Source organism: Scylla paramamosain, chromosome 43 (genome assembly GCF_035594125.1).
Source record: "Scylla paramamosain isolate STU-SP2022 chromosome 43, ASM3559412v1, whole genome shotgun sequence".
Classification (NCBI taxonomy): domain Eukaryota; kingdom Metazoa; phylum Arthropoda; class Malacostraca; order Decapoda; family Portunidae; genus Scylla; species Scylla paramamosain.
Genome location: NC_087193.1, coordinates 11171519 through 11197344, shown reverse-complemented (window position 1 = coordinate 11197344; position 25826 = coordinate 11171519). Strand labels below are relative to the sequence as shown.

The following is a 25826-nucleotide window of genomic DNA, read 5'->3' as shown; positions in this document are numbered from 1 at the left end:
TGTTACTAGGAGTTTTCCGAGGTGTGGTAGTGTAGGTAGCATGGAGGGCACTTCACCCACTTAGTGTCCTCACCCAACCACTTCATTTATTGGTTTAATGTTGTGTCTAGCATCTGTTCCTAGAAACAGTGTGAAAGGGCTTCACAGGCACCAGTCAGCTGCTTAGAAACAGTCTGGCTGGGGAACATATTAGAGTGATAGTGATCACAGATTCCATTTCTGCCTTAGGAACCATACATCAGTAGCAAATAGTGCTCATTTATGAGTCATGCGTCACCAACCCAGCATCATCCTTAAGCAGAGGGAGAATACAGAGCCTTTAGTATGATAGAAGACACAAAGACTTACTTATATGAGACCAGCCACCACCACTGTTGGCATATGAATACAGCTGGTGTTCATAGCCATCACAGGTTCACAAAAGGTACATAATACCTAACTCAAGCTCAGCCTACATGAGTGATGCATCACCACTGCAAACTTTGTACCAAAGAAAAATTATGATTATGTTTATATACTAATTTTGAAATTAAAAGATATACAGAACAATGGTAAACTTAGTAAAAAATTATGAGATTCAGAAAAATCTTAAGCTGAAATACTTTTGACGTCACCACTTGAGACTCGGGCTGCTCCGCCACTCTGCTCCACACGGACAAGACGGAACATGAAGACACCTGTGAGTTCCGGCCGTACATGTGTCCCTGTCCCAGTGCCTCTTGCAAGTGGCAAGGCTCCCTCGAGCAGGTCATGCCACACCTCATGAGCGTCCACAAGAGTATCACCACTCTCCAAGGTGAGCGTGTCGAGCGACAGTGAGTTGTGTTTGATGCAGAAATGGTGCACGTGTCCAGAAGTTTTGATATGCTGATATTTATATGTACTGTTTTTTAATAGGTAATGCATGTACTTTTTTTTTTTTTTTTCAGGAAAAGTTTTGTTTATATGAAATAATTTGCCCGTGAAGGTTTCATATATGCTGTGGATTAGACACACCATATAAGATGTACCCCTATTTCATAAGATGGTTCTAAGAAAAGAAAATTGTTGTTTTCTTGTGTTTTAAGAAAATAAAATTGTTTTCTTGAGCACTACTTTTTACATCTCACATACCTTAATATTTACAATTAAGATTGATGATATGATTACAAAGATGTATAAACTTGTGTTTGCAGGAGAGGACATTGTGTTCTTGGCAACAGACATCAAGCTGCCAGGTGCAGTGGACTGGGTCATGATCCAGAGTTGCTTCAGCCACCACTTTATTTTGGTGCTGGGGAAGCAAGAGAAGTTTGATGGCCACCAACAGTTCTTTGCCATTGTGCAGCTCATTGGGTTCAGGAAACAGGCTGAAAACTTTGCATACAGGTAATGTTTAAGTATGACTGATCTTGTTTCCATTATTGATACACTCACTGGAGGAGAGGGTGCCTTTGATAAATGGTTATAGGACAAAGACACTTGCTGCTGCATTCCATATTGAGAGGTTTATTTATTAATGGCACCAAGCAGTTACAGTCATAAGGATAAAATATTTTTTTGTATTTGTAGTTTTGTAATTCCTATATCATTTTTAGGTGTTGGTTTAGAGGTTTTGGAAAGGCAGGTTTAAACATAAAAACATTTACTCTGTTCTAATTTTGATATAGTAGGAAGATAGGAACTGCACCGACTATGGTCTGACTATTTTATCCCAAACATTTAGGTGTTATCTTTTCCAGGAATTTCCCAGCCTGCTGTGCTGGCAAACTGTGGACTGGGCAAATTATCAGATGAGAGCCTAATTGTCAGTAATAACCTCATTCCCCACAGCCACCTCCCCCCCCCTCCCCTCTCTCTCTCTCTCTCTCTCTCTCTCTCTCTCTCTCTCTCTCTCTCTCTCTCTCTCTCTCTCTCTCTCTCTCTCTCTCTCTCTCTCTCTCTCTCTCTCTCTCTCTCTACTACACTACTATAAATGCGGTATTGCAAATGCTGTGTTTATTGAATATATTTTTTAAGTGAATAAAAAGCACTAAACCAGTATTTTCTTAATGAGAAAACATTGATGTGTTCATTAGAGTTCTCCTTCCCTTCACACTCACATCTAAGGCCAGAATATGCTGATGGTTAATTGTATGAGACTGATGAAAGAACTTTGAGAGTGAAAGGTTATGACTAGATGGTATAAGTATATATATAAAGAATGTAGGGCTCATATGAAATAATACTATGGTATAAAAGACAATGCAAGGTTGTTTCATCAACTTGCCACTTGTGCAGTAATATGTAAGTGCAAATGCATATTGAGCACTAGACAGCAAAAGCCATTTATCGCTGAGGGTAATCATGTTGCACGATGACAGTGATGGGACAGGATCAAGAGGGCTTCACCACAAGGGTTATAAAGTAACAGCCACATAGGGGTAACGAATTCGCAATCCCAGAGCTGAAACAGTTCTGCGTCTCGCCTCCACTACTTACAAAGGTGTGCTTGATAAATAAGGTATAACTTGATAAATCAGTCACAGCATGGCTTCACAAAGGGGAAGTCTTGCCTGACAAACTTGTTAAGTTTTTACAGTAAGGTGTATGAGGCAGTAGATAGTGGTGATAGTTATGATATCTTATATCTGGACTTTAGTAAAGCATTCGACAAGGTGCCCCATCAAAGGCTCCTGAGAAAAGTTAGGGCACATGGGATAGATGGGAAGGTGTTAGGTTGGATAGGGCCATGGCTTGATAATAGGTGACAGAGAGTGGTAATAAACGGCTCGAAATCCGAGTGGGGTCATGTAATCAGTGAGGTGCCACAGGGATCAGTATTAGGGCCATTGTTATTTCTAATATATATCAGTGACTTGGAAAGTGGAATTAGTAGTGATGTTTTAGTAAATTTGCAGATGACACAAAGATAGGTAGATTAATTAGGTCAGATTCGGATGCCATCGCCTTGCAGGCAGACTTAGATAGAATGAATGAATGGACGGATAGATGGCAAATGCAATTTAATATCAATAAATGCAAAGTGCTTAGCATAGGTAGAAGAAACCCACACAATAGGTATGCATTAAACACCCAAACTCTGGTAGGTACAGGGTACGATAAAGATTTAGGAGTTATAGTTAGCTCTGAACTCTGCCTAGGGAAACAATGCATAGAAGCCAGAAACAAGGCAAATAGGGTACTAGGATTCATTTTTGTGAGCGTTAAAAGTAGAAGGCCGGAAGTAATATTAAAGTTATACTTGGCGCTGGTCAGACCTCATCTAGACTACGCTGTGCAGTTCTGGTCCCCACGTTACAGGAAAGATATAGGTCTATTAGAATCAGTACAGAAGAGAATGACTAAAAGGATACAGGGGATGAGGAGTATTCCTTACGAGGCGAGGTTGAAGCTGTTAAATTTACATTCTCTAGAGAGACTTAGGTTAAGAGGGGACCTGATAGAAGTCTTTAAGTGGTATAAGGGTTATAACAAGAGAGATGTAAGCAAAATTCTCAGGATCAGCAACCAGGGTAGAACAAGAAATAACGGGTTCCACCTTGAAAAATTTAGGAGATAGGGGAGATAGAGGAGAAAATTGGTTCTCAAATAGAGTGGTAGATGAATGGAACGGAATTAGTAATCATGTAGTTAGTGCTAGGACACTAGTTAGTGCTAGGACACTTTTCTTTAAGAAAAGATTAGATTTGTCTAAAAGATTAGACAAGATGGGGATAACAGATGGAAACAGGTAGGTGTGTTTCATACAGGGACTGCCACGTGTAAGCCTGGTTACTTCTTGCAGCTTCCCTTATTTCTTATGTTTTTATGTTGTTATGAAGTTACACGGTTTTTCTGATTATTATTATTTTTTATAGCGACAAAATTTATACATTGTGAACAGGAGAAATGGTGTTAAGAAGCAAGCTTATTATCTCAGCAAAGCATATATTTTTAGTGGCTTAGGTCCGATGCCTCTGAGTCAACTTGCAACTCAATCAATAAAATTCAGCATAAATTGTCTTAATACAGGCTTAGTCCTCAGCATGATCCATCAGTTCAGCGCACAGATTAAGAAATGCATTGGTTTGTGTGTGTTTCTCAATATTTACACAGGTTTACAAGGGTGTTTTTACAGTTCTAGTGAAGATTAACATAATTCTACATTACTTACAGGAGAAACACGCTTTTAAAAGGCTGTAATTGAAGTGACACGGTTTTTAAGGGTATTTTTACAGTTCTACAATATTTCTACATTATTAACAGGAGAAACATCCTTGAAAACCCTGGTAATCATCTTTTTGGCTTTAAGAAACAGTCGTGAGAGAGAGAGAGAGAGAGAGAGAGAGAGGGGAGCATTTTAGTTGAGCCTATCCTGCGCTCGTTCATGTTTGCTACGCTGAGACAGTGCAGCAGTGAGTGAAGTTTTCGTTCATAATGACTTAGTGGGTGAAGGAATGAGGATATTATATTACACATTATTTGATAACATGTCAACTTTTGTGTGTGTGTTTGTGGGTGTGGTTGAAGGAGCAGTGACAGGTGGCGTTAGGGAGGGAGATGGGTGGCTGGCTGGCTGGCTGCAGTGTTTTGGTCAGCACTGGTCAGCCCACACGCCCCATTGACCAGTGTTTCCGTTTTCCCAGCAGCTTCTCCCTGCACCGAGCACCGCCAAGCAGCACCAGAGAGGCACGAGTACGTAAGGTGAGTCCAGAGATGCCAGTCTTCCCTCAGTCAGCCTTACTGCCTGCCTTTACTACAATAGTGAACTGTCTTGTGCTCGTTTATTTAGGTTTTATTATTCGATTTTTAGGTATTTTTTGAGGTTATTGATTTATTTTTAGTCTTTGTTTACATCTGAGTCTGGAAACAGCTGAAGATTTGGGGAAATATTGAAAGTTCGTCAATATGTAAACAAACTCAGCTGAGGTAGAGGCAGGGCGTCAGTGTTTTCAGCTATTATTTGCTTCGTCTCTCACTTATTGTAAGCCAAACATGTCATAAGATGGAGCCACATGTCTAGCCTTCATATCCGTTGGTCAAATATATACACCATTGCCTAGTTTTGTTGTCAAGAAGGAATTATTGAGGTAATATGGCGGCCAGCTCCCCCACTGAGGTCGCTGCCGAGGGCCGCCATGATGGATTGTTGCCTGTTCCGGCTTGCTGGTTCCAATATTTTTCAAAAATTTTCTGAATGACTTTATTTGGCTTGTATAGTAAGATTTTATGGTTTCTAAAAATATTTCGTTGCTTTTGAAAAGTTTTTCTTGCTTCTGTTAAGTAAATGTACCGAATTTTCTGCGGTTTTTTTGTGTAGGTAAAGGGCAGTTTATACGGTGATATTTACCCAGAGTGATTTTCGGCTCTTTTATTTGAGGCTTTAATGAAGATATTATTGCTTCAAAAAATCGTTTATGATATATGAATTGTTTTGCGTTCCTGTTGAGTTAAGTGTGTGGACTTTGAATAGGCTTATGGTCCCGTTAAAAGTGGTGTTTTTGTCATTTTTTGTTTTTTTTATTTCTCTATTTGAGCCTGTAACTAACTTTGCAATGCTTGAAAAAATAATTTAGATTTTTTAAAGTGTTTTTTTAGTGGTGTAAAGTGAAATGGGTGGACTTTTCAGTGTTTTTAATGGTGTCAAAGTTAAGACACTTTTTCCATATTTCATATTAATATCTCTTTTCAACTACTCATGCTGGAGATGTTTTGATATTGTGAATATTAATTAAAGTAATTGTCAAGTTAGAATATATAAGGTAATCGAGCCTAGCTTCATTTTTTCTAGGGGTCAATTTTAAAATGAAATAAGTTACGTACGTGTGGCAGCGGGTAGCCTGTGACGTCATCAAGGATCCGGGACTCGCTCGGCTCCAGTGTCTCCTCGTCAATATTTACCGTAATTTCCAGTGTTTTCCAGGTGTTTCCAGCTTTTTCCAAACTCAGGCATGTAGGTAATAGCAGAAGGAGAAAAAACTGGAGAAATGGAGGAGGAGGAGGAAGAAATAAGGAAAAATAGAGGAAGAGGAGGAGGCAGCATAACAGGTAAATATCGAGAAAACAATGTTTAGCTTAGTTTCCCTTCCTGCACTCCTTTTCTCTGTAATATTTCGTGTGTTTTGGGTGTTCTAAATGTTTTGCCTGTATTTAGAAGTATTCTGGCGTGTATTAATAGTGTTTTAGGGGTGTTTGGCTGTGTTTAGGTTGTATATTTGCTGTTATGTGTATTTTGGGTGAATTTAAGGTGTTTTAAGTGTAGCTTAGGATGTTTTTAGGTGTATTTTATGTGTTTTTATTCTTGTGGGGTGTGTTGAGTATATTATGGAGTGTTTTGGTGTGTTTTGGGTGTGTTTGTGGTATAGTGAAGTGTTGTGAATTTGTCTTTGGGTTTATTTTGGGTGTTTTAAGTGTTTTGGATGAGTTTGGTTGTGTGTGGGGTCTTTTGGGTGTATTTGAGTGTGTGTGGTGTGTATTGGGTGTGTTTTGATATGTTTTGGTTGTATTCTGTGGTGTTGTGAGATGTTTTTGATGTGTTTGAATGAGTTTTGTGATGTTGTGGGTTTGCTTTGGAGTTTTTGAGTGTTTTTAGTGTGTTTGAGTTTTGTGGGTAGTTTAGAGTGTTGAGAGTGTTTTCAGTGTGTTTGGGTGAGTTTTATGGTTATTTTAGGATGTTATGGGGTGTTTAGGTGAGTTTTGTGGGTATATCAGGGTATTTTGAGTGTTTTGGATGTTTCTAGTGTGATTTGGGTGTGTTTAAGTGAGTTTTTTTGGGTATTTTGAGGTGATGTGGGGTGTTTTGAGTGTTTTTGATGAGTAAAACGCTCGGCTCCAGTGTCTCCTCGTCAATATTTACCGTAATTTCCAGTGTTTTCCAGGTGTTTCCAGCTTTTTCCAAACTCAGGCATGTAGGTAATAGCAGAAGGAGAAAAAACTGGAGAAATGGAGGAGGAGGAGGAAGAAATAAGGAAAAATAGAGGAGAGGAGGAGGCAGCATAACAGGTAAATATCGAGAAAACAATGTTTAGCTTAGTTTCCCTTCCTGCACTCCTTTTCTCTGTAATATTTCGTGTGTTTTGGGTGTTCTAAATGTTTTGCCTGTATTTAGAAGTATTCTGGCGTGTATTAATAGTGTTTTAGGGGTGTTTGGCTGTGTTTAGGTTGTATATTTGCTGTTATGTGTATTTTGGGTGAATTTAAGGTGTTTTAAGTGTAGCTTAGGATGTTTTTTAGGTGTATTTTATAATGGTTTTAGTCTTATGGGGTGTGTTTGAGTTTTGTGGGTAGTTTAGAATGTGTTTGGCTGAGTTTTATGGTTATTTTTGGATGTAATGTTGTGTTTTATATATATCAGGGTATTTTGAGTGTTTTGGATGTTTTTAGCGTGATTTGGGTGTGTTTAAGTGAGTTTTTTTTGGGTATTTTGAGGTGATGTGGGGTGTTTTGAGTGTTTTGGATGATTAAAACATGTTTTGGGTGTGTTTGGGTGAGTTTTGTGGGTATATTTGAGTGTTGTGAGGTGTTTTGAATGTTTTTAAGTGTGTATCAGGTGTGATTGGATGTGTTTTTTTTCATATTTAAGGATGTTTTGAGTGTTTTGAATGTCTTGGGTGTGTCTGGGTGAGCTTTATTGTATTTAAGGGTGTGTTGAGTGTGTTTTGATGTTTAATGTGTGCTGTTTGTGTGTGTTTGGATGAGTTTTGTTATATTTAAGGATGTTTTAAGTGCAGTTTGGGTATGTTTGAGTGAACTTTGTGGGTGTCTTGACATGTTTTGAGTGTGTTTTGAGGTATTTTGGCCACACGCGCCCCCTAGTAACCCAAATGACGTAACTTAACACCACAACCTCACCAGATTTTACCTAACATATACAGGACAACCTTGTCAAGTCTATTATGCCCACAAGGGCTTGCCACACTCCAGATACTGTGCAGATAGCCTTGAAAAAGTCTCCCTGCCTCCCCTCCCCACTCATCACTCCATCCCCTAATGTAACTCTCTCTCTCTCTCTCTCTCTCTCTCTCTCTCTCTCTCTCTCTCTCTCTCTCTCTCTCTCTCTCTCTCTCTCTCTCTCTCTACGACGACGATGACGAACCTAACCAAACCTAGCCTAATCTAACTACTACTACTACTACTACTACTACTACTACTACAACTACTACTACTACTACTATTACTACTATTACTACTACCTTCCTTTTCCTCTGACAAATGATAATTAGATGTTTGATATAGATAAAAATATTTTTAGGGTTAATATCTATTTTTTTAATTGATATAATATGGATTTTCCCTTTGACAAGCATCTCTCCTAACACGCCCTTTTCTCCCCCACAGATTCCTCAAGACCTCTTCATCGACATTGTAGAGTCTCTTCGCCAACACCGAGGACAGCACCGCCTGCCTGCCACCTCCCTTGGTCTTCAAGGCTCGTCAGTTCAAGGACCATCTCTCTCTGCCAAGTTCGAGTGGGATCTGACACTTGGGGACGAGGAAGGCTCGTCACTTCAAGGACCATCTCTCTCTGCCAAGTTCGAGTGGGATCTGACACTTGGGGACGAGGAAGGCTCGTCACTTCAAGGACCATCTCTCTCTGCCAAGTTCGAGTGGGATCTGACACTTGGGGACGAGGAGGAGTATGTGCCGGTGGTGGCCATCATGACTTAAGGTGTGTGGGGTGATGTGGGGGATGTATGGGGGTGTGTTAGGGGGAAGGTGGGAAGGAGTGAAAGGGTATGTTTGTGTTTGTTTGTTTGTGTGTGTGATTTTTTTTATTTTATTTTATTTTTTTGCTTTATTTTTCTCTTCTCATTTTTGTTTTCTTGCTCCTCTTTTTTTCTTCCTCTTCTTTGTGTGTGTGTGTGTGTGTGTGTGTGTGTGTGTGCTGTAAAGAGAGAGGCATATAAGATGCTGTTGTCCATCTTCAAATAGATCAGCTTGAAGAAAGTCCTGTGGAACATGATGTGTTTAATTCAAAACTAATATCTTCAGGATGTTTTGGATGTCCTTCCTGGCATCATTGGTGCATCTGACTAGTGTTTATATTTGGTAGGGGAACATCTAAATTTTTACAGCTTGAGAGTGCTTTCTTTACTATTACCCCAGATGATGCAAATGGAAATTCCAAAGCTGACTGTTTAACGAAAGCTTGTGTTGTTGCTTTGATTTCAGCACCAGGATCCCCAGGATATGTGTGTTAGTGGTGTCCACTTTTGAAGTTTATCGTTCCTATTTGCTGTGAAATTATTGCATAACACTTTTTCCCATGGTAGCTGCATACCCATGTGAATGAGACTGATGACTCTCGCTTCTTGGTGTACATAAAAACCAGAGAATCATTGAGGAGAGACCTGCCTTTTCTTGTTCCACCAGAAACAATTTTGTAGGTCACAGAAGTGTCTGCAAGGACCATTGTTGGTAATGCTTCATCATCTAATGATGTTTCAGCTGCTGGATTGATGTTATCAATAGGAAGTGTGATTTGAAGCCATTGGGTGTGTTGTTGTTGATTGTTGCAGGCTGCTCTTTGACTGGGAAGGGATTAAAAGGATTGTTGGCATCACCTGAAACCAGGGTATAAAATATGAGCGAACCTACAGTAACTATCTCTCTCTCTCTCTCTCTCTCTCTCTCTCTCTCTCTCTCTCTCTCTCTCTCTCTCTCTCTCTCTCTCTCTCTCTCTCTCTCTCTCTCATGGAGGCCCCTAACAAATGGAAGAAGTGATCACAGATAGTGATCACAGATTCCATTTCTGCCTTAGGAACCATACATCAGTAGCAAATAGTGCGTCACCAACCCAGTATCATCCTTAAGCAGAGGGAGAATACAGAGCCTCTAGTATGATAGAAGACACAAAGACTTACTTATATAAGAGACCAGCCACCACCACTGTTGGCATATGAATACAGCTGCTGTTCATAGCCATCACAGGTTCACAAAAGGTACATAATACCTAAATCAAGCTCAGACTACACGAGTGATTCTTCAACACTGCAAACTTTGTACCAAAGAAATATTATAATTATGTTTATACACTAATTTTGAAATTAAAAAGATATACAGAACAATTGTAAACTTATTAAAAAATTATGGGATTCAGAAAAATCTTAAGCTGAAATACTTTTGACATGTCATCACTTGAGGCTCGCGCTGCTCCGCCACTCTGCTCCACACGGACAAGACGGAACACGAAGACACCTGTGAGTTCCGGCCGTACATGTGTCCGTGTCCCAGTGCCTCTTGCAAGTCGCAAGGCTCCCTCGAGCATGTCATGCCACACCTCATGAGCGTCCACAAGAGTATCACCACTCTCTAAGGTGAGCGTCTGGAGCGACAGTGAATTGTGTTTGATGCAGAAATGGTGCACGTGTCCAGAAGCTTTGATATGCTTATATTTATATGTACTGTTTTTTAATAGGTAATGCATGTACTTTTTTTTCAGGAAAAGTTTTGTTTATATGAAATAATTTGCCCGTGAAGGTTTCATATATGCTGTAGATTAGACACACCATATAAGATGTACCCCTATTTCATAAGTTGGTTCTAAGAAAAGAAAATTGTTGTTTTCTTGTGTTTTAAGAAAAGAAAATTGTTTTCTTGAGCACTACTTTTTACAGGTGATGTACCTCAATATTCACAATTAAGACTGATGATATGATTACAAATATGTATAAACTTGTGTTTCCAGGAGAAGACATTGTGTTCCTGGCAACAGACATCAAGCTGCCAGGTGCAGTGGACTGGGTCATGATGCAGAGTTCCTTCGGCCACCACTTCATGTTAGTGCTGGAGAAGCAAGAGAAGTTTGATGGCCATTAACAGTACTTTGCCATCGTGCAAATCATTGGGTCCAGGAAACAGGCTGAAAACTTTGCATACAGATAATGTTTAAGTATGAGTGATCTTGTTTCTATTATTGATACACTCACTGGAGGAGAGGGTGCCTTTGATAAATGGTTATAGGACAAAGAGACACTTGCTGCTGCACTCCATATTGAGAGGTTTAATTCCCTGGGAGGATTTCCCAGCCTGCTGTGCTGGCAAACTGTGGACTGGGCAAATTATCAGATGAGAGCCTAATTGTCAGTAATAACCTCATTCATAACAGCCACCTCCCTCCCCCCACCTCTCTCTCTCTCTCTCTCTCTCTCTCTCTCTCTCTCTCTCTCTCTCTCTCTCTCTCTCTCTCTCTCTCTCTCTCTCTCTCTCTCTCTCTCTCTCTCTCTCTCTCTCTCTCTCTCTCTCTCTCTCTCTCTCCCTCCTCCCTTACAGTTTGCAGGGAAAGCAGTGACAGAATTCTTCCAACCCAGCTGTGTTTCTCATACCTCTTGAGAAGCATTGAAGTAAATTAATGTATATTTATAGGATCTCTCATGGCAAGTATACATCTTGTGATAATTTTGCTCTCAAATATGTTGTATTCCTTTTTCCCTTGTATATATCATCTTCCATATTGTCATTGCATACTTTACATTAAAAGCAAAATGCCAATTTAGTGTCATCTAAAGTGCTAAGGTATGTTAATTATATGTGGTAATGTTAGTGAATGTTTATTACAAGATGATTTTGTACTGGACACACTTACATGCTGTTTCGTTGATACCGCTCAGCATGCATAGGGAGCATCCATAAGTAATCACGTTACACTTATGTTGGCAGATTGGAATTGAATGGACCAAGACGGAGACTCACCTGGGAAGCCACGCCCCGATCCATACACAAAGGCATCCAATCAGCCATCATGAACTCAGATTACCTGGTGATTACCTGGAGTGTAAGATATTGTATTGTGCTTAGTTATGTACAGCCAAAGTTGTTGTCATTTATTTCTTAATTTCAATGGGAGAAGCAATATTTTGTAAATTTTACAAACCCTTTTAATCATAGAAAAGCAACATTTATTGAAAATGTAATATTGTATTTTTGTTGAAAATCAAGATGTTTAAGAAATTGATATTTGATGCCTTACAAGATGCTGCATCTTGAATGTACTCTATTTTTGAGAAGTGATTTTAAGAAAAATATATGAATGAATGATCAGCAACAAACACTTGATATAGACTTCTAGTTCTGCAAGATGATGTTCTTGCCATAGGTGTTTTTTTGCACTCCTGGCCAAAGTTTGACATTAAACAGTTACATAGCCAACTTGGTTTCTCAAATTAAGAGATAGTTTGACATCAGTAATGAAGTCATCCTGAAGCCACACCAAGGTTGCTCTTTGCCTAAAGTGGAAACTATATGAAGCTGTTAGTATCAGTAAGCTGGCTTCAGTGGTGGCCTACACTAGAAAATAATCCTTTCATTCATCAAAGGCTCCTTTGTATTCAAGCTGGTGCTAGTCATTTTTGGCATTTCAATGGGGGGATTATGTTGCCATCCACATTGACTAAATAGGCACTCTGTGTTGATAATGAATGATGTGTCTTATGACATTAACTATGTAACTGAAAAATATTGATGTGTAATGATGTAAGAGGCTGATGTATTTTGTTAATGCTCAAAGCTAACCACTTGGCATTATCTTGCAAGATGCTTGGTGATCTTTTACATTAACTTGGAAATGTGTGTCTTGCAAGGCATCAAATACTGTGTCATACCAATAGTTTTGCTTTCTAAGGTTATAAATGATTAGTTTTATGGTATCAACCATTCTTCCATTAAGCTTTCACTAAAACTAAGTTATACTGCCTAACAAACAGTAGTGAGCAATAGTGTATAATACATATATTATTTTCTTTCTATTCCAGTAAGATGGAGGAAATGTTGTCAACTTAGAGAAAACATAGTTTATGAATCCTAGACAAATCTTTCCTTCAAAACTTATGTTCAGAGACAAAATTCCTAGACAACTTTATGCTACCAAGTGTCACTGTCAAGACACTCAGCCAATCATGGGGAAAGTAGAGTGTGAAAATGCCTCTTATATTTTGTGGAAATTTTTATATTCATGGTGCAGTTTAGTCATCTCATGAATAGATAACCAGAGATGATTAGCTACTTGAATCACACACTATTGGCTTTGTCCTTGTTATGTAAAATTTCTAGCAGTCATTCATCATTGGTCTCTAGAGATTGACACACGTCACGTTCTCTTTTAACAAACTATTAGAGGGATGTGTTGTGAATGTACATTAGCAACTAGCACTACTAACACTGGCTAAGCCTATTAGAGAATTGACGGGGCATTATATGATCTGCCTGAGGATTACAAATTAAAGCTGAAAAAAGATTTCATTCTTTAGTTTGTGGTATTAAAATTGTTTCTTAAATTTGTCCGTAGAAAGATTTAGTACATATGTTGCATCATTTATTTTAGGAGTAATTGTTCTATTTATTTTACTAACATAGTTTCATTTAAAAAGAAAGCTTATGTACATATGACATTTTTTGTGCTCCTTTTAAAAGCTTTTGTTATCTCATGGGAGTCAAAGCAAATGCATATATATGTACTTTATTTTGTGGTCAAGTAAGACACACCATGAAAAATGTGTGGAAATCTCATGTACTTAGTCTATTATTTATAGAACAAAAAATAATGCTAATTGGATTGGATGTGGTTAGGAACAGAGGTTTGTGGAGTAGAGTGTGTTTGTACCTTTGTGCTTTTGTTACTAGGAGTTTTCCGAGGTGTGGTAGTGTAGGTAGCATGGAGGGCACTTCACCCACTTAGTGTCCTCACCCAACCACTTCATTTATTGGTTTAATGTTGTGTCTAGCATCTGTTCCTAGAAACAGTGTGAAAGGGCTTCACAGGCACCAGTCAGCTGCTTAGAAACAGTCTGGCTGGGGAACATATTAGAGTGATAGTGATCACAGATTCCATTTCTGCCTTAGGAACCATACATCAGTAGCAAATAGTGCTCATTTATGAGTCATGCGTCACCAACCCAGCATCATCCTTAAGCAGAGGGAGAATACAGAGCCTTTAGTATGATAGAAGACACAAAGACTTACTTATATGAGACCAGCCACCACCACTGTTGGCATATGAATACAGCTGGTGTTCATAGCCATCACAGGTTCACAAAAGGTACATAATACCTAACTCAAGCTCAGCCTACATGAGTGATGCATCACCACTGCAAACTTTGTACCAAAGAAAAATTATGATTATGTTTATATACTAATTTTGAAATTAAAAGATATACAGAACAATGGTAAACTTAGTAAAAAATTATGAGATTGAGAAAAATCTTAAGCTGAAATACTTTTGACGTCACCACTTGAGACTCGGGCTGCTCCGCCACTCTGCTCCACACGGACAAGACGGAACATGAAGACACCTGTGAGTTCCGGCCGTACATGTGTCCCTGTCCCAGTGCCTCTTGCAAGTGGCAAGGCTCCCTCGAGCAGGTCATGCCACACCTCATGAGCGTCCACAAGAGTATCACCACTCTCCAAGGTGAGCGTGTCGAGCGACAGTGAGTTGTGTTTGATGCAGAAATGGTGCACGTGTCCAGAAGTTTTGATATGCTGATATTTATATGTACTGTTTTTTAATAGGTAATGCATGTACTTTTTTTTTTTTTTTTTCAGGAAAAGTTTTGTTTATATGAAATAATTTGCCCGTGAAGGTTTCATATATGCTGTGGATTAGACACACCATATAAGATGTACCCCTATTTCATAAGATGGTTCTAAGAAAAGAAAATTGTTGTTTTCTTGTGTTTTAAGAAAATAAAATTGTTTTCTTGAGCACTACTTTTTACATCTCACATACCTTAATATTTACAATTAAGATTGATGATATGATTACAAAGATGTATAAACTTGTGTTTGCAGGAGAGGACATTGTGTTCTTGGCAACAGACATCAAGCTGCCAGGTGCAGTGGACTGGGTCATGATCCAGAGTTGCTTCAGCCACCACTTTATTTTGGTGCTGGGGAAGCAAGAGAAGTTTGATGGCCACCAACAGTTCTTTGCCATTGTGCAGCTCATTGGGTTCAGGAAACAGGCTGAAAACTTTGCATACAGGTAATGTTTAAGTATGACTGATCTTGTTTCCATTATTGATACACTCACTGGAGGAGAGGGTGCCTTTGATAAATGGTTATAGGACAAAGACACTTGCTGCTGCATTCCATATTGAGAGGTTTATTTATTAATGGCACCAAGCAGTTACAGTCATAAGGATAAAATATTTTTTTGTATTTGTAGTTTTGTAATTCCTATATCATTTTTAGGTGTTGGTTTAGAGGTTTTGGAAAGGCAGGTTTAAACATAAAAACATTTACTCTGTTCTAATTTTGATATAGTAGGAAGATAGGAACTGCACCGACTATGGTCTGACTATTTTATCCCAAACATTTAGGTGTTATCTTTTCCAGGAATTTCCCAGCCTGCTGTGCTGGCAAACTGTGGACTGGGCAAATTATCAGATGAGAGCCTAATTGTCAGTAATAACCTCATTCCCCACAGCCACCTCCCCCCCCCTCCCCTCTCTCTCTCTCTCTCTCTCTCTCTCTCTCTCTCTCTCTCTCTCTCTCTCTCTCTCTCTCTCTCTCTCTCTCTCTCTCTCTCTCTCTCTCTCTCTCTCTCTCTCTCTCTCTCTCTCTCTCTCTCTCTCTCTCTACTACACTACTATAAATGCGGTATTGCAAATGCTGTGTTTATTGAATATATTTTTTAAGTGAATAAAAAGCACTAAACCAGTATTTTCTTAATGAGAAAACATTGATGTGTTCATTAGAGTTCTCCTTCCCTTCACACTCACATCTAAGGCCAGAATATGCTGATGGTTAATTGTATGAGACTGATGAAAGAACTTTGAGAGTGAAAGGTTATGACTAGATGGTATAAGTATATATATAAAGAATGTAGGGCTCATATGAAATAATACTATGGTATAAAAGACAATGCAAGGTTGTTTCATCAACTTGCCACTTGTGCAGTAATATGTAAGTGCAAATGCATATTGAGCACTAGACAGCAAAAGCCATTTATCGCTGAGGGTAATCATGTTGCACGATGACAGTGATGGGACAGGATCAAGAGGGCTTCACCACAAGGGTTATAAAGTAACAGCCACATAGGGGTAACGAATTCGCAATCCCAGAGCTGAAACAGTTCTGCGTCTCGCCTCCACTACTTACAAAGGTGTGCTTGATAAATAAGGTATAACTTGATAAATCAGTCACAGCATGGCTTCACAAAGGGGAAGTCTTGCCTGACAAACTTGTTAAGTTTTTACAGTAAGGTGTATGAGGCAGTAGATAGTGGTGATAGTTATGATATCTTATATCTGGACTTTAGTAAAGCATTCGACAAGGTGCCCCATCAAAGGCTCCTGAGAAAGGTTAGGGCACATGGGATAGATGGGAAGGTGTTAGGTTGGATAGGGCCATGGCTTGATAATAGGTGACAGAGAGTGGTAATAAACGGCTCGAAATCCGAGTGGGGTCATGTAATCAGTGAGGTGCCACAGGGATCAGTATTAGGGCCATTGTTATTTCTAATATATATCAGTGACTTGGAAAGTGGAATTAGTAGTGATGTTTTAGTAAATTTGCAGATGACACAAAGATAGGTAGATTAATTAGGTCAGATTCGGATGCCATCGCCTTGCAGGCAGACTTAGATAGAATGAATGAATGGACGGATAGATGGCAAATGCAATTTAATATCAATAAATGCAAAGTGCTTAGCATAGGTAGAAGAAACCCACACAATAGGTATGCATTAAACACCCAAACTCTGGTAGGTACAGGGTACGATAAAGATTTAGGAGTTATAGTTAGCTCTGAACTCTGCCTAGGGAAACAATGCATAGAAGCCAGAAACAAGGCAAATAGGGTACTAGGATTCATTTTTGTGAGCGTTAAAAGTAGAAAAAGGCCGGAAGTAATATTAAAGTTATACTTGGCGCTGGTCAGACCTCATCTAGACTACGCTGTGCAGTTCTGGTCCCCACGTTACAGGAAAGATATAGGTCTATTAGAATCAGTACAGAAGAGAGTGACTAAAAGGATACAGGGGATGAGGAGTATTCCTTACGAGGCGAGGTTGAAGCTGTTAAATTTACATTCTCTAGAGAGACTTAGGTTAAGAGGGGACCTGATAGAAGTCTTTAAGTGGTATAAGGGTTATAACAAGGGAGATGTAAGCAAAATTCTTAGGATCAGCAACCAGGGTAGAACAAGAAATAACGGGTTCCACCTTGAAAAATTTAGGAGATAGGGGAGATAGAGGAGAAAATTGGTTCTCAAATAGAGTGGTAGATGAATGGAACGGACTCAGTAATCACGTAGTTAGTGCTAGGACACTAGAGAGCTTTAAGAAAAGATTAGACAAGTTTATGGATGGGGATAACAGATGGAAACAGGTAGGTGTGTTTCATACAGGGACTGCCACGTGTAAGCCTGGTCACTTCTTGCAGCTTCCCTTATTTCTTATGTTTTTATGTTGTTATGAAGTTACACGGTTTTTCTGATTATTATTATTTTTTATAGCGACAAAATTTATACATTGTGAACAGGAGAAATGGTGTTAAGAAGCAAGCTTATTATCTCAGCAAAGCATATATTTTTAGTGGCTTAGGTCCGATGCCTCTGAGTCAACTTGCAACTCAATCAATAAAATTCAGCATAAATTGTCTTAATACAGGCTTAGTCCTCAGCATGATCCATCAGTTCAGCGCACAGATTAAGAAATGCATTGGTTTGTGTGTGTTTCTCAATATTTACACAGGTTTACAAGGGTGTTTTTACAGTTCTAGTGAAGATTAACATAATTCTACATTACTTACAGGAGAAACACGCTTTTAAAAGGCTGTAATTGAAGTGACACGGTTTTTAAGGGTATTTTTACAGTTCTACAATATTTCTACATTATTAACAGGAGAAACATCCTTGAAAACTCCTGGTAATCATCTTTTTGGCTTTAAGAAACAGTCGTGAGAGAGAGAGAGAGAGAAGGGAGCATTTTAGTTGAGCCTATCCTGCGCTCGTTCATGTTTGCTACGCTGAGACAGTGCAGCAGTGAGTGAAGTTTTCGTTCATAATGACTTAGTGGGTGTCTAGTGGGAAAAGGGAAGTGAAGGAATGAGGATATTATATTACACATTATTTGATAACATGTCAACTTTTGTGTGTGTGTTTGTGGGTGTGGTTGAAGGAGCAGTGACAGGTGGCGTTAGGGAGGGAGATGGGTGGCTGGCTGGCTGGCTGGCTGCAGTGTTTTGGTCAGCACTGGTCAGCCCACACGCCCCATTGACCAGTGTTTCCGTTTTCCCAGCAGCTTCTCCCTGCACCGAGCACCGCCAAGCAGCACCAGAGAGGCACGAGTACGTAAGGTGAGTCCAGAGATGCCAGTCTTCCCTCAGTCAGCCTTACTGCCTGCCTTTACTACAATAGTGAACTGTCTTGTGCTCGTTTATTTAGGTTTTATTATTCGATTTTTAGGTATTTTTTGAGGTTATTGATTTATTTTTAGTCTTTGTTTACATCTGAGTCTGGAAACAGCTGAAGATTTGGGGAAATATTGAAAGTTCGTCAATATGTAAACAAACTGTCAGCTGAGGTAGGGGCAGGGTGTCAGTGTTTTCAGCTATTATTTGCTTCGTCTCTCACGTATTGTAAGCCAAACATGTCATAAGATGGAGCCACATGTCTAGCCTTCATATCCGTTGGTCAAATATATACACCATTGCTTAGTTTTGTTGTTAAGAAGGAATAATTGAGGTAATATGGCGGCCAGCTCCCCCACTGAGGTCGCTGCCGAGGGCGGCCATGATGGATTGTTGCCTGTCCCAGCTTGTTGGTTCCAATATTTTTTTAAATTTTTCTGAATGACTTTATTTGGCTTGTAAAGTAAGATTTTATGGTTTCTATAAATATTTCGTTGCTTTTGAAAAGTTTTCTTGCTTCTGTTAAGTAAATGTACCGAATTTGGTGCTGTTTTTTTGTGTAAGTAAAGGGCGGTTTATACGGTGATATTTACCCAAAGTGATTTTCGGCTTTTTTATTTGAGGCTTTAATGAAGATTTTATTGCTTCAAAAAATCGTTTATGATATATGAAGTGTTTTGCGTTCCTGTTGAGTTATGTGTGTGGACTTTGAATAGGCTTATGGTCCCGTTAAAAGTGGTGTTTTTGTCATTTTTAAATATTTTTATTTCTCTATTTCAGCCTGTAACTAACTTTGCAATGCTTGAGAAAATAATTCAGATTTTTTAAAGTGTTTTTTTAGTGGTGTAAAGTGAAATGGGTGGACTTTTCAGTGTTTTTAATGGTGTCAAAGGTTACAACACTTTTTCCATATTTCCTATTAATATTTCTTTACAACTACTGAGACTGGAGATGTTTTGATATTGTGAATATTAATTAAAGTATTTGTCAAGTTAGAATATATAAGGTATTCGAGCCTAGCTTCATTTTTTCTAGGGGTCAATTTCAAAATGAAATATATTACGTACGTACGTTTGGCAGCGGGTAGCCTGTGACGTCATCATCAAGGATCCGGGACTCCCTGGGCTCCAGTGTCTCCTCGTCAATATTTACCGTAATTTCCAGTGTTTTCCAGGCGTTTCCAGCTGTTTCCAAACTCAGGCATGTAGGTAATAGTAGAAGGAGAAAAAACTGGAGAAATGGAGGAGGAGAAGGAAGAAATAAGGAAAAATGGAGGAGGAGGAGGAGGTGGCATAACAGGTAAATATCGAGAAAACAATGTTTAGCTTAGTCTCCCCTCCTGCAGTCCTTTTCTCTGTAATATTTCGTGTGTTTTGGGTGTTGTAAATGTTTTTCGTGTATTTAGAAGTGTTCTGGGGTGTATTGATGGTGTTTAGGGGTGTTTAGCTGTGTTTAGCTTGTATATTTGCAGTTATGTGTATTTTGGGTGAATTTAAGGTGTTTTAAGTGTAGCTTAGGATGTTTTTTAGGTGTATTTTATAATGGTTTTAGTCTTATGGGGTGTGTTTGAGTTTTGTGGGTAGTTTAGAGTGTGTTTGGCTGAGTTTTATGGTTATTTTTGGATGTTATGGGGTGTTTTATATATATCAGGGTATTTTGAGTGTTTTGGATGTTTTTAGCGTGATTTGGGTGTGTTTAAGTGAGTTTTTTTTGGGTATTTTGAGGTGATGTGGGGTGTTTTGAGTGTTTTGGATGATTAAAACATGTTTTGGGTGTGTTTGGGTGAGTTTTGGGTGTGATTGGATGTGTTTTTTTTCATATTTAAGGGTGTTTTGAGTGTTTTGAATGTCTTGGGTGTGTCTGGGTGAGCTTTATTGTATTTAAGGGTGTGTTGAGTGTGTTTTGATGTTTAATGTGTGCTGTTTGTGTGTGTTTGGATGAGTTTTGTTATATTTAAGGATGTTTTAAGTGCAGTTTGGGTATGTTTGAGTGAACTTTGTGGGTGTCTTGACATGTTTTGAGTGTGTTTTGAGGTATTTTGGCCACACGCGCCCCCTAGTAACCCAAATGACGTAACTTAACACCACAACCTCACCAGATTTTACCTAACATATACAGGACAACCTTGTCAAGTCTATTATGCCCACAAGGGCTTGCCACACTCCAGATACTGTGCAGATAGCCTTGAAAAAGTCTCCCTGCCTCCCCTCCCCACTCATCACTCCATCCCCTAATGTAACTCTCTCTCTCTCTCTCTCTCTCTCTCTCTCTCTCTCTCTCTCTCTCTCTCTCTCTCTCTCTCTCTCTCTCTCTCTCTCTCTACGACGACGATGACGAACCTAACCAAACCTAGCCTAATCTAACTACTACTACTACTACTACTACTACTACTACTACTACTACTACTACTACTACTACTACTGCTACCTTCCTTTTCCTCTGACAAATGATAATTAGATGTTTGATATAGATAAAAATATTTTTAGGGTTAATATCTATTTTTTTAATTGATATAATATGGATTTTCCCTTTGACAAGCATCTCTCCTAACACGCCCTTTTCTCCCCCACAGATTCCTCAAGACCTCTTCATCGACATTGTAGAGTCTCTTCGCCAACACTGAGGACAGCACCGCCTGCCTGCCACCTCCCTTGGTCTTCAAGGCTCGTCAGTTCAAGGACCATCTCTCTCTGCCAAGTTCGAGTGGGATCTGACACTTGGGGACGAGGAAGGCTCGTCACTTCAAGGACCATCTCTCTCTGCCAAGTTCGAGTGGGATCTGACACTTGGGGACGAGGAGGAGTATGTGCCGGTGGTGGCCATCATGACTTAAGGTGTGTGGGGTGATGTGGGGGATGTATGGGGGTGTGTTAGGGGGAAGGTGGGAAGGAGTGAAAGGGTATGTTTGTGTTTGTTTGTTTGTGTGTGTGATTTTTTTTATTTTATTTTATTTTTTTTGCTTTATTTTTCTCTTCTCATTTTTGTTTTCTTGCTCCTCTTTTTTTCTTCCTCTTCTTTGTGTGTGTGTGTGTGTGTGTGTGTGTGTGTGCTGTAAAGAGAGAGGCATATAAGATGCTGTTGTCCATCTTCAAATAGATCAGCTTGAAGAAAGTCCTGTGGAACATGATGTGTTTAATTCAAAACTAATATCTTCAGGATGTTTTGGATGTCCTTCCCTGGCATCATTGGTGCATCTGACTAGTGTTTATATTTGGTAGGGGAACATCTAAATTTTTACAGCTTGAGAGTGCTTTCTTTACTATTACCCCAGATGATGCAAATGGAAATTCCAAAGCTGACTGTTTAACGAAAGCTTGTGTTGTTGCTTTGATTTCAGCACCAGGATCCCCAGGATATGTGTGTTAGTGGTGTCCACTTTTGAAGTTTATCGTTCCTATTTGCTGTGAAATTATTGCATAACACTTTTTCCCATGGTAGCTGCATACCCATGTGAATGAGACTGATGACTCTCGCTTCTTGGTGTACATAAAAACCAGAGAATCATTGAGGAGAGACCTGCCTTTTCTTGTTCCACCAGAAACAATTTTGTAGGTCACAGAAGTGTCTGCAAGGACCATTGTTGGTAATGCTTCATCATCTAATGATGTTTCAGCTGCTGGATTGATGTTATCAATAGGAAGTGTGATTTGAAGCCATTGGGTGTGTTGTTGTTGATTGTTGCAGGCTGCTCTTTGACTGGGAAGGGATTAAAAGGATTGTTGGCATCACCTGAAACCAGGGTATAAAATATGAGCGAACCTACAGTAACTATCTCTCTCTCTCTCTCTCTCTCTCTCTCTCTCTCTCTCTCTCTCTCTCTCTCTCTCTCTCTCTCTCTCTCTCTCTCTCTCATGGAGGCCCCTAACAAATGGAAGAAGTGATCACAGATAGTGATCACAGATTCCATTTCTGCCTTAGGAACCATACATCAGTAGCAAATAGTGCGTCACCAACCCAGTATCATCCTTAAGCAGAGGGAGAATACAGAGCCTCTAGTATGATAGAAGACACAAAGACTTACTTATATAAGAGACCAGCCACCACCACTGTTGGCATATGAATACAGCTGCTGTTCATAGCCATCACAGGTTCACAAAAGGTACATAATACCTAAATCAAGCTCAGACTACACGAGTGATTCTTCAACACTGCAAACTTTGTACCAAAGAAATATTATAATTATGTTTATACACTAATTTTGAAATTAAAAAGATATACAGAACAATTGTAAACTTATTAAAAAATTATGGGATTCAGAAAAATCTTAAGCTGAAATACTTTTGACATGTCATCACTTGAGGCTCGCGCTGCTCCGCCACTCTGCTCCACACGGACAAGACGGAACACGAAGACACCTGTGAGTTCCGGCCGTACATGTGTCCGTGTCCCAGTGCCTCTTGCAAGTCGCAAGGCTCCCTCGAGCATGTCATGCCACACCTCATGAGCGTCCACAAGAGTATCACCACTCTCTAAGGTGAGCGTCTGGAGCGACAGTGAATTGTGTTTGATGCAGAAATGGTGCACGTGTCCAGAAGCTTTGATATGCTTATATTTATATGTACTGTTTTTTAATAGGTAATGCATGTACTTTTTTTTCAGGAAAAGTTTTGTTTATATGAAATAATTTGCCCGTGAAGGTTTCATATATGCTGTAGATTAGACACACCATATAAGATGTACCCCTATTTCATAAGTTGGTTCTAAGAAAAGAAAATTGTTGTTTTCTTGTGTTTTAAGAAAAGAAAATTGTTTTCTTGAGCACTACTTTTTACAGGTGATGTACCTCAATATTCACAATTAAGACTGATGATATGATTACAAATATGTATAAACTTGTGTTTCCAGGAGAAGACATTGTGTTCCTGGCAACAGACATCAAGCTGCCAGGTGCAGTGGACTGGGTAATGATGCAGAGTTCCTTCGGCCACCACTTCATGTTAGTGCTGGAGAAGCAAGAGAAGTTTGATGGCCATTAACAGTACTTTGCCATCGTGCAAATCATTGGGTTCAGGAAACAGGCTGAAAACTTTGCATACAGATAATGTTTAAGTATGAGTGATCTTGTTTCTATTATTGATACACTCACTGGAGGAGAGGGTGCCTTTGATAAATGGTTATAGGACAAAGAGACACTTGCTGCTGCACTCCATATTGAGAGGTTTAATTCCCTGGGAGGATTTCCCAGCCTGCTGTGCTGGCAAACTGTGGACTGGGCAAATTATCAGATGAGAGCCTAATTGTCAGTAATAACCTCATTCATAACAGCCACCTCCCTCCCCCCACCTCTCTCTCTCTCTCTCTCTCTCTCTCTCTCTCTCTCTCTCTCTCTCTCTCTCTCTCTCTCTCTCTCTCTCTCTCTCTCTCTCTCTCTCTCTCTCTCTCTCTCTCTCTCTCTCCCTTACAGTTTGCAGGGAAAGCAGTGACAGAATTCTTCCAACCCAGCTGTGTTTCTCATACCTCTTGAGAAGCATTGAAGTAAATTAATGTATATTTATAGGATCTCTCATGGCAAGTATACATCTTGTGATAATTTTGCTCTCAAATATGTTGTATTCCTTTTTCCCTTGTATATATCATCTTCCATATTGTCATTGCATACTTTACATTAAAAGCAAAATGCCAATTTAGTGTCATCTAAAGTGCTAAGGTATGTTAATTATATGTGGTAATGTTAGTGAATGTTTATTACAAGATGATTTTGTACTGGACACACTTACATGCTGTTTCGTTGATACCGCTCAGCATGCATAGGGAGCATCCATAAGTAATCACGTTACACTTATGTTGGCAGATTGGAATTGAATGGACCAAGACGGAGACTCACCTGGGAAGCCACGCCCCGATCCATACACAAAGGCATCCAATCAGCCATCATGAACTCAGATTACCTGGTGATTACCTGGAGTGTAAGATATTGTATTGTGCTTAGTTATGTACAGCCAAAGTTGTTGTCATTTATTTCTTAATTTCAATGGGAGAAGCAATATTTTGTAAATTTTACAAACCCTTTTAATCATAGAAAAGCCACATTTATTGAAAATGTAATATTGTATTTTTGTTGAAAATCAAGATGTTTAAGAAATTGATATAATGTATTTGATGCCTTACAAGATGCTGCATCTTGAATGTACTCTATTTTTGAGAAGTGATTTTAAGAAAAATATATGAATGAATGATCAGCAACAAACACTTGATATAGACTTCTAGTTCTGCAAGATGATGTTCTTGCCATAGGTGTTTTTTTGCACTCCTGGCCAAAGTTTGACATTAAACAGTTACATAGCCAACTTGGTTTCTCAAATTAAGAGATAGTTTGACATCAGTAATGAAGTCATCCTGAAGCCACACCAAGGTTGCTCTTTGCCTCCAGTGGAAACTATATGAAGCTGTTAGTATCAGTAAGCTGGCTTCAGTGGTGGCCTACACTAGAAAATAATCCTTTCATTCATCAAAGGCTCCTTTGTATTCAAGCTGGTGCTAGTCATTTTTGGCATTTCAATGGGGGGATTATGTTGCCATCCACATTGACTAAATAGGCACTCTGTGTTGATAATGAATGATGTGTCTTATGACATTAACTATGTAACTGAAAAATATTGATGTGTAATGATGTAAGAGGCTGATGTATTTTGTTAATGCTCAAAGCTAACCACTTGGCATTATCTTGCAAGATGCTTGGTGATCTTTTACATTAACTTGGAAATGTGTGTCTTGCAAGGCATCAAATACTGTGTCATACCAATAGTTTTGCTTTCTAAGGTTATAAATGATTAGTTTTATGGTATCAACCATTCTTCCATTAAGCTTTCACTAAAACTAAGTTATACTGCCTAACAAACAGTAGTGAGCAATAGTGTATAATACATATATTATTTTCTTTCTATTCCAGTAAGATGGAGGAAATGTTGTCAACTTAGAGAAAACATAGTTTATGAATCCTAGACAAATCTTTCCTTCAAAACTTATGTTCAGAGACAAAATTCCTAGACAACTTTATGCTACCAAGTGTCACTGTCAAGACACTCAGCCAATCATGGGGAAAGTAGAGTGTGAAAATGCCTCTTATATTTTGTGGAAATTTTTATATTCATGGTGCAGTTTAGTCATCTCATGAATAGATAACCAGAGATGATTAGCTACTTGAATCACACACTATTGGCTTTGTCCTTGTTATGTAAAATTTCCTGCAGTCATTCATCATTGGTCTCTAGAGATTGACACACGTCACGTTCTCTTTTAACAAACTATTAGAGGGATGTGTTGTGAATGTACATTAGCAACTAGCACTACTAACACTGGCTAAGCCTATTAGAGAATTGACGGGGCATTATATGATCTGCCTGAGGATTACAAATTAAAGCTGAAAAAAGATTTCATTCTTTAGTTTGTGGTATTAAAATTGTTTCTTAAATTTGTCCGTAGAAAGATTTAGTACATATGTTGCATCATTTATTTTAGGAGTAATTGTTCTATTTATTTTACTAACATAGTTTCATTTAAAAAGAAAGCTTATGTACA

At 39.0% G+C, this 25826-nt stretch overlaps 1 protein-coding gene across 4 annotated transcripts; it reads left to right on the top strand.

Moving 5' to 3' along the window:
- The first annotated feature begins 40 nt into the window (after positions 1-40).
- LOC135093740 (E3 ubiquitin-protein ligase SIAH1B-like) lies at positions 41-25826 on the top strand. Of its 4 annotated transcripts, XM_063993320.1 has the most exons (9): positions 41-796; positions 1176-1368; positions 4608-4665; positions 8299-8629; positions 10104-10277; positions 10649-10739; positions 11233-11336; positions 11620-11719; positions 12711-13464. In XM_063993320.1, the coding sequence occupies exons 1-4, from the start codon at positions 697-699 to the stop codon at positions 8626-8628; spliced, it is 681 nt and encodes a 226-aa protein (XP_063849390.1). In that variant the 5' UTR covers positions 41-696; the 3' UTR covers position 8629; positions 10104-10277; positions 10649-10739; positions 11233-11336; positions 11620-11719; positions 12711-13464. The 4 variants fall into 4 exon arrangements, with proteins under 4 accessions (XP_063849390.1, XP_063849392.1, XP_063849393.1 ...); XM_063993322.1 differs by lacking the exons at positions 41-796; positions 8299-8629; positions 10104-10277; ... (2 more) ...; positions 11620-11719; positions 12711-13464 and adding exons at positions 5885-6009; positions 19473-19607; positions 20881-21142; ... (1 more) ...; positions 24100-24214; positions 25198-25826 and having other exon boundaries at positions 1292-1368; positions 4611-4665; XM_063993323.1 differs by lacking the exons at positions 41-796; positions 8299-8629; positions 10104-10277; ... (2 more) ...; positions 11620-11719; positions 12711-13464 and adding exons at positions 5875-6009; positions 19473-19607; positions 20881-21142; ... (1 more) ...; positions 24100-24214; positions 25198-25826 and having other exon boundaries at positions 1300-1368; positions 4611-4665.